Here is an 11,533-nt window from a genome sequence, read left to right as displayed (position 1 = left end):
ACCCGGACGAGATCATCCAGCGACTCCAGGCGTCTCACATCACGGCACCTGGCCACACTAATCTGAATAGCCAAGGGAGAGCTGCCCACATCCACCCGTTTGACACCCAGTATTCGAGTCAAGAAAACATCCCCAAGTTCAAGATTCCTCAAGATGGCGCCCCCGCTGATACCGTCTACCACATGGTGAGGAACCAGCTGGATCTCGATGGCAAGCCAAACTTGAACCTCGCCAGGTAAGCCTGCACAGATGCTCTTTCCTGACTTGGAACAAGTTTCTTACGCCAGCACAGCTTCGTCAGCACATTCCTCGAGCCGAATGCCCAGCAATTGATGGAGGAGAACTTGACGAAGAATCTGGCCGACTCGGACGAGTATCCGGCCATGATGGACATCCATCAGCGATGCATCAGCATCATTGCTCACCTCTGGGGTGTACAGCCCGGTGAGAGGGCAATCGGCTCCGCCTGCACAGGTTCTTCTGAAGCCATCCATCTTGGTGGTCTCGCCATGAAACGCAGATGGCAGGAGAAGCGAAAGGCTGAAGGCAAGGACGCTTCCAAGCCCAACATTATCATGGGCGCCAACGCACAAGTCGCCCTGGAGAAGTTTGCCCGGTATTTCGAAGTCGAGGCCCGTATCCTACCCGTCAGCGCGAAAAGCCGCTTCCGTCTAGATCCCGAGCTTGTAAAGGAGAACATTGACGAGAACACGATTGGCGTCTTTGTCATCCTTGGAAGCACTTACACAGGTCATTACGAGCCGGTCGAGGAAATTTCGAAGATTCTTGACGACTTTGAGGCAAAGACGGGTATTGACATTCCCATCCACGTCGATGCTGCTTCTGGCGGCTTCATCGCTCCATTCACCGACGCTGGTGCCGGTGGCGCCAAGTGGTGGGTTCTTTCGCTCTGTGAATAGACTCTATAGAACTGACCTCCATTATCAGGAACTTTGAACTTCCAAGAGTCAAATCCATCAACACTTCGGGTCACAAGTTTGGTCTTGTGAGCGCAGGCCTCGGCTGGATTATCTGGCGGGATGAAGCCTACCTTCCTGAATTCCTCGTCTTTGAGTTGCACTATCTCGGTGGCACCGAAAAGTCTTACACGCTCAACTTTTCCCGGCCTGGTGCGCAGGTTGTCGTCCAATACTACAACCTTGTGCATCTCGGGTTTTCCGGGTACCGCGGTATTATGGAGAATTGTCTCGCGAATGCACGATTGCTGGCCAACAGCTTGGAAGAAACAGGCTGGTATACCGTCGTGTCCGACATTCACCGCCGCGTGGATGGCGGATCCGACAGGGCACCCAAGTCCGGAACTGAGGGCGCTGAACAAGAAACCCCACGCGAGACCTCGGCGGACTACGTTGCTGGCCTGCCCGTCGTTTCGTTCCGTCTCACCGATGAGTTCCAGAAGCAGTACAGCCACATCAAACAGGAGACGGTGTCGCTGTTCCTGCGCGCCAAGGGTTGGATCATTCCCAATTACGCTCTGCCGCCCAGCGAGGAGAAGACGGAAATTCTGCGGGTCGTCGTTCGCGAAAATATGACCTTCGACCTCTTGGAGCTCCTGCTTACCGACATTGTAACGGTCACGGAGACGCTTATTGAGAACGATCAGGTCGATCTTTCCTCGCTGAAGCGGCATCACATTGGGCACGGCAGGCGGCCTGTCACCAAGCAGGATCACGAGAGGCACAAGCGTAGACTTGAGGGACACGGTAAGAAGAGGCTGCAGGACGGCATTCACAGGACCGTGTGTTAGATGGGTGACCGGGAAGAAATGGATTCCGCAGTAATTATATTTTCTGTTGTCTGTTTTTTATTACCATGGGGTCTTAGGGTCAGCCAACCATGCTTCTCTTGTTCGCCCCCGTGAATTGCACATTTTCATTACCAACCACGCCCGTCTTGACGTTACCAATACCCGCCACCTCACCGCTGCCACCGGCCTGCATCACAGAGGCATAGTTGTCGGCCATAAGCTGCACGCCAGAGACAAAGTCCTGACCGTCAAAGGCGCAGTGACCACCGTTGGGTGTGCCGTCGACGGTCTGCAGGGCGTTGATCTGATCGGCCGACAGGCCCTGGGTCTGCAGGACGTCTTCGTACGCTTGGATGCCGGCAGGTATGGCGCCCTGCAGCAGGTCGAGCTCCTGGTTTGTTGTCTGGAAGTGCACACGCGCGCCGGTGAGAGCGGCGGCGCTGGCGTCGGTGACGGCGACCTGGGGCGGCATGGCGCCGCAGTTGAGCATGACGCCCGTGGCGCCAAAAGCGTCCATGTGGGCGGGCATGACGAAGCCGGAGAGCAGGAGGGAGCCGCCGCTGACTCCGGTAAGGAAGACATTGGAGGCGTTGAAGGCCACGACCTGGGGCAGAGTCTGGGTGACGAGGTCAGTGACGGCCTGAGCATGGGCCACGCCGTCGGTGCGGTCGAGGCCCTGGCCGCCGCCCCAGAAGAGGTTCGCATTGGGCGCGAGGACGGCGACGCCGGCGAGGTTGGCTTGCGCCGCCTGGTTGGGAAAGTCGAAGAAGGACTGGCCGCCGTCGCCGTGGAGGAGCACGTTGAGGCCCATGGAGCCCGCTGCGCCCGGGGTCTGGGCCGCACCCGCGACAGGGTTGGCCGTGTTGACGGGGCTATCAGCGACGAATTGATCTGCGGGCATGGAGACCCTGAAGCGCAGAGGGAGGCCACTTGGGAGACTATTAGTAGGGCCCACAGGTGGCATGACGGTTAAGGGGTAACAGGGGGATGGGGGGACAGGTAGGTTGGCTTACTTGACTTCGGCAGTCATATCGAGGATCGTGGAACCGTCGGTGGCCTGGGAGATTCCCTGAGGCACCCGGGCCGCCTGCTGCTGTGCCGTTTGCCTGTTCCCTCTCCCGTTGCCTCCGCCATTGCCGTTGCCATTGCCATTGCCGTTGCCATTGCCATTGCCATTGCCGTTGCCATTGCCGTTGCCATTGCCGTTCCCTCCGTTGCTACCACCTGGCCTGCGGTTCTGCGGGTTTGGGCTCGGCGCGGCGTTCACCACGAGGAGGAGCAGCGTCAGCGCCGCGAGCAATGAGCGGATGTTCAACATCCTGCTTCAATAGTAGGTTTACCGGCGGGGTCGCTACTCTTGTCTTACAATGGTGGGCTGGTCTGAGCTCGACGCTGAAGAATTTCCAGAATTCTCAGAAGAAGCCAAGACAAGAAAAGGGGAGGGCCAAGACGAACCCATCGGGCTTGCCCTGTGTCTTTATGTAGGTACGGGCCATGCCTAAGACTTAGGACGACAGGAGTATCGTCGAGGGTTTAGCCCATGGGCCCCATCCGTGCTGTGACTTTGTGTTTTGCAACTCCTCACTCCTAGAAGCGAGCGTCAGTTGTGGCCTGTTCCTTCCGGAAACACTGTAGGATGTAACAAGCCCTCCGGGCATGCTTGTTTCGTCCGACCGGGACGTGTGTGAGGATTTAGGCACGGGGGCGGAGGAGGCCCGTTCCCTCTTTCTGCTGGTGGAGTCGTGACAATCTTGAGACTTGACAGGGCGTAGGCATGTCCAATGCCCGTTCAATTGAAATGGGCCGCGTCCCTTGTTGAATGTGAGAATACGAGTCTTGCCAGAACTGAAGATAATATGGATATGGATCACGATGGACATCACTTCACGAACACCGGACTTGGCGTTTCTCTCTGTCCTGGTTGGCATCTCCCACACAACCTCCCCCCACAGGCCGTGCGAGTGCCGGGCTAGCCGGGTCACTTGTTTCGGAGCCTCACGAGGTGACATCGGCCAAAAGATTAAAAAAAAAAAAAGGTCCCATGCTAGTGACTCCTTACTATTTGTTCCCCCGCGTGGCCTACTAACGACGACATATTTCACAGCAATTACAGCTTGGCGCCCTGGGCCTTCCTGTCCGCCTTTTCCTTGTCCCGCAGCAGCCTCCGCAGGATCTTGCCGCTCGGGCTCTTGGGGATGATCTCGATAAACTCGACGCCGCCCTTGAGCCACTTATGCCGGGCCTTGTGGTCCTCGACATGCTTGGCGATGGCGCGCGCGACGTCCTCGTCCGACCGGCCGTCGGCCCGCTTCGTCTTGACGACGTAAGCCTTGGGCACCTCGCCGGCGCGGTCGTCGGGGACCTGGATGACGGCGCAGTCGGAGACGAACTCGTGGGCGAGCAGATGGGCCTCGAGCTCGGCGGGGGCGACCTGGTGGCCCTTGACCTTGATGAGCTCCTTGATGCGGTCGACGATGACAAGGTGCTCGTTGCCCGAGGCGGCGCGGCGCACGAGCACCTCGTCGCCCGTGCGGATCCAGCGGCCGTCGTCGAGCCAGACAAACGTCTCGGCCGTCGCCTTCTCGTTGTTGAGGTAGCCCAGCACCACCGACGGCGCCTGCACGAGCAGCTCGCCGGGCGTGTCGTACGCCGTGATCTCGCGTCCCGTCGTCGGGTCGACAATCTTGGCCCGGCACGCCGGCACCAGCGAGCCCGACGAGCCCTGGTCTATGTCGTGCTCGCTCGTCGTGCTGACGACGGTGCACGTCTCCGTCATGCCGTACGCCTGCCCGACATGCCACGCCGGGTACTGCTTCGTCACCTCGTCGATCGTCTCCGACCCCAGCGGCGCGGCGCCCGCGTACAGGTACCGCACCGAGCCGAGGTCGTACTGGCTGCACAACTGCTGGCTGCGGATGATCTGGATCACGATCGGGGGTACCTAAACGAAACGCCAGACGTCAGAACTAGGTCTCTGATGCACTGAGGTTGACGTTGCTTTGTCTTGGCCTGCAAAAACCTACCACGTAGAGCTGGGAAATTTTGTACTGCTGCACGGCGCCGAGGAAGGTCTTGATGTCAAACTTGGGGAGCACGATGACCTCGTCGCCGCGGTAGGAATTGCTGTGGGTGATGATGATGAGGCCGTAGATGTGGCTGAACGGCAGCAGGCCCAGGTCGACCTGGGTCTCGATGTTGAGCTTTTTCCGAGCGACAGAGTCAAAGGTTGTGTACTGCAGAATATTGGCAATGACATTGAGGTGCGAGATCATGACGGCTTTCTACTCATGGCGCAGGAGGTCGTCAGTAGGTGTCGTGCGGAGGATGACAACACGGAAGAGATGGAGCACGGAAGGGAAAGCAAAGAATACGACGGACGACATACCGGCAGGCCAGACGTGCCACTGGAGTAGCATAGGTAGGCAACCTGGCGGGCGCCCTGCCCCTTGCCCATCGGAGAGGCTCGACGGCGGGCAGCTTCTTGCCCTCCTCGATGAGCTCGTCGAGCGTGGCGAAGGGCAGCCTGGCGGTGCTGCCCGGTGTGGCCAGGATGAAGATGCGCTCGTTGGGGATGCCGGCGCCCTTGGCGGCCTTGAGCGCCGTCTCGAGAAGGGGCTCGCAGGTGAAGAGGGCCTGGGCACCGGAGGAGCGCAGCTGATGCTCGAGCTCGGTGCCGAGTAGGCGACGCTCGCGGGCGTCACGAGCGCCACCCAGGCGGTGGACGGCGTGGGTCAGGGGAATGTAGTCGATCGTGTTGAGGGAGAAGAGAGCCACGACCTTGTCCCACTCTGTGCCCTCGTTGGGCGCGAAGTCGAGCTTCTTGCCGATGGCGCGTGACAGGTGGTCGACTCTTTGCCTGACCTCGGGGATAGTATACGTCTTGCCGGTGAGGCCGCAGGTGTAGGGGTTTCTGGACTTTGCGCCGGCGTAGCGGCCATATTTCTCCGTGTTCATAAACTCGTCAATTGTGATCGAGTCGGGCGGGTCTAGTGGGGGAGGGGGGGGGCATCGTCAGCTCACACCTCGACCCGTCGGGGACAGTCGACTCGTCTGGAAGCAGTGGCTCATACCAATAGGCAGCTTGGGGACCCATGCTGGTGATGTGAAAACCATGTTGGTCGTTGTCGCAGCAGCGACGGGTTCGGTGCGTCGGAGTGAGAGTGTCGCTTGCGCTTGTGTGGGTGAGAGGTGTATGGGGATTTACCGAGACTGAGCTTGGAACACGACACTGGGCTTTCGGATTTCAAAAGCCGGCGGTCAATGCAGACTGCTGTGAAGACTCGTTATCGGAGGGGGATGAAGCAGAGCGAACTGGGTCGTCAGACAGCGAAGGTCGGCAGGATATGAAAGGGCGAGTCGGTCGTCGTTCGGAGATGGTGAGGCGGCCATCGGCGTTTATAACCTGTGTGTTGGAGCTCTGGGGGCCGCTGGGAGTGGAAACGATCCCCTCGTGGAGCCATGAGCCGGCTTTGGGGCCTCTGGCGCATGGTGAGCGATGAACCGAGTCGTGCACAAGCAGCACAACGGGCCTCAGCCCCCCGTTTTTGGGATCTTGGTGACGATATGGGGTAGGGATGCCATCCTTGAATAGGCATAGCGCTACGATTCTCCGCACTTTGGTCGACGCGCCTAGCGTCAAGCAGATTGGGGAAGAGGCAGACATGGCCGGGGTTAAGGGGAGATGAATGGTAACTCGAAAATGGAAAGCCGACGGAGAAGCCGACGACACACGACACATACCAACCCTGAGTCAGCTTGTCCATCCCCTTGTCATTTGCCTCGGCTGCGGCTATAAGTGCTGTCTAAGCTCTTCTGTCGTCCAATTGCCCATTGCTCGATTGTTCAGTTGGGAGGGCAATCCACAATCAAGCAGCCCACGGGATTTATATCCGTACTAGCAATCATGGAGTTTGACAGCAAACCCGATGGGGACGGGCTTTCCCATGCCATGCGCTGCGTCACAAATGTCAGTTCTTTGCTCCCAGGGGCACACCTTTGTTCATTCACCGCTGTGTGATCATGTATCACGAGGATGTGTCTCTCACTATTTAAACCTCTTCTTTTGCATGCGTTGTCTGGCTCATTCATCTTCGGTCGTCTCATCCATTAACCCTGGCTCTCGTAACAGGGCCTCTCCTGCTCGCCACTACATCAATTCATGTGCGGTTTGACTCACAGGGGAAATGTGCTCATCACTCCCTGTGGCCAATGAATGACGATAAGTTCGGCCATCTTGATATAAGAGCATGCCCATAAGCCGTGAACTCTCAACTCGACCCTACGGTCAACACTGCCTCAACAGCCCCTGGATTGGTGGCCCTCATCAGGTGCCATAAAATGGCAGCGCTCTGCATCATCGCGACTGCCTCAAATCGGTGACAAGCAGGAACGGCCCTGCCGTGAGAATGGCTCGCTTAATGTGGCGACTACGTGAATTGCTGTCGCGGCAGCGGCGCCCTCGACATGACGGCAGGCACGATGCCATCGCCCCTTCTCTGGCGAGTCACTGCCGCCTTCTTCACTGGCCACACTCAGTTTTCCCACACCTATATATGTTCGATCGATCGCGGCTTCTGAAACCATATCTTCTCGGACACCAATCCCCTTTCCAAGTCCAGCATACATTTTTCTGAATCAACCTGCCGTGCCGGTTCGATTCCTTATCCCTTTTCACTGCGTCGGTCTCCTTTTACCACTCGAGGAACTTGAGTCGCCAAGAAGGTGGTCAAGAAGTAAACATATAAGTATCAAACGCCTCACGTCGATTACCACACGACGCGTCAACTCAAGCAGACACTTGAGAAGGCTCCAAGAACGTATCTGAATCTTTCTGAAGAATCCAAGACGAGGGACTTTAAAGGTAAGCTGACAAAAGATCTCCTTGTGAACCTTCCCTTTCGATGCTGTTCACTTGAGGGCATGTCATGGCGGCGCACCTCATTCGTGTCTGGACTTCCCAAATGCTTTGCTGATCCTCATCAACAGCAAAGCCTCTTTGAAGAGAACTGGCCTCTCTGTGACCAGGAATAGCTCCTCAAAGCGTCTGCAGTTCTTGTTGTACATTCATATCATTCTCACGAGATCACCTCTTCACCCCTTCGAAGCCAAGGTACCATGTCACTCTCACAGGTGTCGCCATTGGGTAAACCTGTAGTCTGGTCGGAGAATCGACAGGCTTTGTGTGATTCTCTGTGGTACTTCAAACAACACCAAGCCGGAAGCTACCCCATCGATGGCGTTCTCAGAGGATTTCTGCTCGACGGCGAGTCGACTATCCGGGATATCGTGACCCCAGATGTCATCATATCTACTTTGTGAGTCTTTCTCTTGTTGCTTCAGAACAGCACTCCAGTCGGTCTTCTCAAAAATTGCACACAAAATCATGCAAAGAACGCTGTCTGGATCCCTCAGCCTGACTCTTTTGCCGTTGCTATAATACTTGGAGCTGACGACTATTTGCACAGGGGCGGAGGTCGTCAGAAAGACTCAACGACCAAGATGTCCGTACGCGTCAACGAGACGCGTGACTGCATTGTGAATCAGTGCAGAGAAGCCTTCAAAAGAGGTGTGCCAGTCGCTGTCATTATTGGTATGTTCACCTCGTACTCATGCTGTTTTGAATCATCAAGCTCACATGGCCTCGATCAGGGCGTAAATGCACACTGGCCTCAGTACGAGTCCTTTACAATTACAATGTACTTGACTGGTTCACCATCACGGACATGTGGATTGAGAAGGATGGACAGAATGACATCTTCTTCTGGAAGATCCGCCTTGAACGAACCGACCGCACCACACCATCCTGGTGCCAACCTTGTGATGCCCTTACACAGACTGTCGAACCTCGACCATTCCCCCACGGAAAGTTGAACTGTGTTCACTGTGGTGTCATATCCATGTATAGTTTTGCACAAGGCTGGGCCTGCCTCAATGGCAACTGCGAGCAGCATTTCACGCTCGCCGACGGAACGTCACTTACCGATCTCTCCTATGCTGGCCACTCGGCCACCATCATTGCCTGGTGCAGCGAATGCAAGCACGCAAGCAAGACCATATTCGACGACGGCTGGACCTGCATTAACCGCGGCTGCTCCAGAGCATTCGAATTCCCTGCCAAGGTAGACATTGGCGCTCTCACATACTCAGAGGCATTTCTTTCTGAGCGCACCACTTTTCCTACGCCTCCAGATTCCCTGATCCCTCCGATGCCGAACCCCAGCCAAGGTTGTGGCACAGAAAAGGCAGCTCGAATTAGTATGGTCTGCCCTCAATGCCACGGCTGTAGTCGCAGAGTCTACTGGAATCGATGGTCGTGTGATAACAAGGAATGCAACTATATACTGCCAGCTGCGCCACGTCCCTTATCCATCGAGGACATCAGAGCCGAAACCACCAAGCGCAAGACTCTTTTGCAGGTCAAGAAGAACGATCTCCTTGTCCGGCGAGACTTGACGATCTGTGGTCACAAGGTCGAGCAATACTTCCTGCCTGACATGGAGGCCAAGGGTCGATGTTGTGGGACTGTCCTTATCTTCCGTGCTACAGATGCCATCAACAACACTCAGAACGGCCCAAATCATCTGTGGATGGACATTCAGGAGGCGGCTACATATGGTGATGACTTCAAACGCAATGCTGTCAAATGTCCTGGGAGTAAGTCTTCAAGATTTGCAATCGCCCCCTTATGTTGTTCATGCATGCTGACGAAGTTGAACAGCCTCATCGGAGATCATGACACGCAATTTCCAGCGGAACTGGGGCGCCCCGTATAAGTTTGTTGTGGCTGTCAATTCCACCAGCTTCAAAGAGGCGCCGCCGTACGTCATGCAAGCTCTCAAGCGGATGCAATGGGCGGGACGGAAATCCGTGCAAGCAAGTAATGACGGCTTTGAGGAAGGGCATGCACTGGAGTCGCCATCAATGGACACGAAGTTCGTTGACTTCAATGAACTGCTGACCATTGGGTACATGGAGGATGATGCCATTAGTGTAAGAGATCAGCCCGTTTACTGAGTGACGGCCATGAGCTAACCACTCGGCCGCAGTACCACGACGATGGCGAAGACACATTGGGACCCACGGTTGCAACTCTGTCTCTTGGAAGCTCTGCGCGCATGCTGTTCGCAGAGAAGACAAAGTACAACCCTAAGACAAAGAAGGGAACCAGAAGTACGGCGCGCAACCAAGTGCTCGCGTTTCCCCTTCACCACGGCGACATGGTGGTCATGCATGGGGCTCAAGTCCACCAGCAGTACGACGTAAGTTGACCAATGCTGAACCCCTTGGAGCGATGCCTTCTAACAACGTGTCTTTCAGCATAAGGTCGAACCCAGCGGCAAACGACGATTCGCCTTGACGTGCCGAAACATCATTATCAGTAAAATCCCAGAAGACCAGCAGGAGAATGCCATAACCAAAGGAGAGATTCCCGCAGATGCGGGACAGTGGACGTATGATGGGTACTGATGTCGGCAGTTGAACCGACTCTTACGAACCATTCTAGTTCCAGGTTGCACAAGCTTTTTTCTCAGTAGGTTTGGCTTTGATGCATGTATGTTGTGGCTAAGGGGCTCTGATCTGACGACAAGATCTGAGCAATGGAGCCATACAGTTCAGCGGGTTAGGGTTTCTTGACTGTTATCGAACTTGCTTTGGCCTAAAGGTGTCACTGGCACAGGCCTTTCTATTCAACAATGTTAACTCTGAACGATAGTGATCCAACCCCATCATGACTATATTCATTGAAGACATTTGGCTTGGTGATGAACAGCATGAACGAGAAGGTTCAAGAGGAGACACTATGGGACGGGAACATGCTCATGAGCATGAGGCTGCAGTCCGAATGTTTGAAGGGTATGGATGCTCTTTTACTGTTGTAGACCGCGACGCAAGGCGGGAGCTGTAGTAATTCTTGTGCATGAATATTGATTGTGGTGAAAAAAGACCTGACCACATTCGTGGAAGAATGAGGTGAAGAGCAGGAGACGAAGGAGATGTGTTCCATCGCAAGGCAGCTGGCCGGCCCTGCACCTCATTGATACAGGCTCTCTGGTAAGTGCAAGTGAAAAGTTTTCGAATGGGTTATTACAAGCAGCTACCGTCTAGGCTTCGTACACAACATCATTCCTGCAGCTCATTACTGTGTCAATGAAAAGGAAAATTTGGCGGTCTGAGTTTTGTAAATGGCATCAGGTAATGTACAGTTGGGGTGATGTTACATGATACATCCGTGATCCTACAGCAAAAAAGTCGGCACGATCTGACGTCTACCGTCTGTTCAGACCAGAGACGAGCAGCACAACGCTGCCAAACTGCCTCCGCAGATCCTCCTTCTCGACGTCGTGCGTGTCCTCGACCTCGCCCCAGTGGCCAGTCTGCCAGGCGACCTCCAGACTCGTCGCCACAGCGGCCTGCTCGACGCCGAACTTGTCGTCGGCGGCCTCGCGCGCAGGCCGCAGGCCACCGGCGGGCTCGTCCTCGCTCCACTCGACGACGAGGCGGCTCGCGGCGACGACGCTCTTGCCGGCGAGCACGGCCCTCTCGAGGCCGGCGAGCTCCCAGGCGCTGAGCCCGCTCACCCAGGCCTTGACAATGTCGCGGACGCCGTCGGCCTGGGGCCGCGGCACGATGGCGTTGCCTTCGAGCACGGGCGCGATGGAGACGCCGCGCCAGACGTGCGCCCGCAGGTAGGCGAGCACGTCGGCGGCCGGTCTTTCTCTGGACGTCGCGCAGCCCGTCGCCGTCCTCGTTGCGGAATGTCCATGG

At 56.3% G+C, this 11,533-nt stretch overlaps 5 protein-coding genes across 5 annotated transcripts in view; 2 read left to right on the top strand and 3 right to left on the bottom strand.

Moving 5' to 3' along the window:
* Positions 1 to 1,818, top strand: VDBG_01731 (glutamate decarboxylase; the record flags this gene model as incomplete). Its single annotated transcript, XM_003007497.1, has 3 exons — positions 1 to 235; positions 293 to 895; positions 949 to 1,818. 3 exons carry the CDS (start codon positions 183 to 185, stop codon positions 1,766 to 1,768), a joined length of 1,476 nt encoding a protein of 491 aa, XP_003007543.1.
* A 29-nt stretch (positions 1,819 to 1,847) lies between these two features.
* VDBG_01730 (conserved hypothetical protein) lies at positions 1,848 to 3,086 on the bottom strand (the record flags this gene model as incomplete). Its single annotated transcript, XM_003007496.1, has 2 exons — positions 1,848 to 2,676; positions 2,782 to 3,086. The coding sequence occupies 2 exons, from the start codon at positions 3,084 to 3,086 to the stop codon at positions 1,848 to 1,850; spliced, it is 1,134 nt and encodes a 377-aa protein (XP_003007542.1).
* A 789-nt stretch (positions 3,087 to 3,875) lies between these two features.
* VDBG_01729 (4-coumarate-CoA ligase) lies at positions 3,876 to 5,881 on the bottom strand (the record flags this gene model as incomplete). The annotated part of the gene is made up of 4 exons (XM_003007495.1): positions 3,876 to 4,709; positions 4,792 to 5,049; positions 5,147 to 5,710; positions 5,789 to 5,881. The coding sequence occupies 4 exons, from the start codon at positions 5,879 to 5,881 to the stop codon at positions 3,876 to 3,878; spliced, it is 1,749 nt and encodes a 582-aa protein (XP_003007541.1).
* A 2,001-nt stretch (positions 5,882 to 7,882) lies between these two features.
* On the top strand, positions 7,883 to 10,647 carry VDBG_01728 (conserved hypothetical protein; the record flags this gene model as incomplete). Its single annotated transcript, XM_003007494.1, has 7 exons — positions 7,883 to 8,082; positions 8,233 to 8,357; positions 8,417 to 9,421; positions 9,486 to 9,757; positions 9,814 to 10,026; positions 10,272 to 10,298; positions 10,516 to 10,647. The coding sequence occupies 7 exons, from the start codon at positions 7,883 to 7,885 to the stop codon at positions 10,645 to 10,647; spliced, it is 1,974 nt and encodes a 657-aa protein (XP_003007540.1).
* A 387-nt stretch (positions 10,648 to 11,034) lies between these two features.
* VDBG_01727 (conserved hypothetical protein) overlaps positions 11,035 to 11,533 on the bottom strand; it is a gene marked incomplete at both ends in the record, with an annotated part of 1,433 nt that continues 934 nt past the window's right edge. Inside the window, one exon of the mRNA XM_003007493.1 lies at positions 11,035 to 11,485. Coding sequence (XP_003007539.1) covers positions 11,035 to 11,485 — 451 coding nt within the window. The remainder of the gene's footprint in view (positions 11,486 to 11,533) is intronic.

Source organism: Verticillium alfalfae, genomic scaffold, assembly GCF_000150825.1.
Source record: "Verticillium alfalfae VaMs.102 supercont1.2 genomic scaffold, whole genome shotgun sequence".
In the NCBI taxonomy this organism is placed as follows: domain Eukaryota; kingdom Fungi; phylum Ascomycota; class Sordariomycetes; order Glomerellales; family Plectosphaerellaceae; genus Verticillium; species Verticillium alfalfae.
The sequence above is the reverse complement of the archived record's forward strand: the minus strand, read 5'-3'. Positions and strand labels throughout refer to the sequence as shown.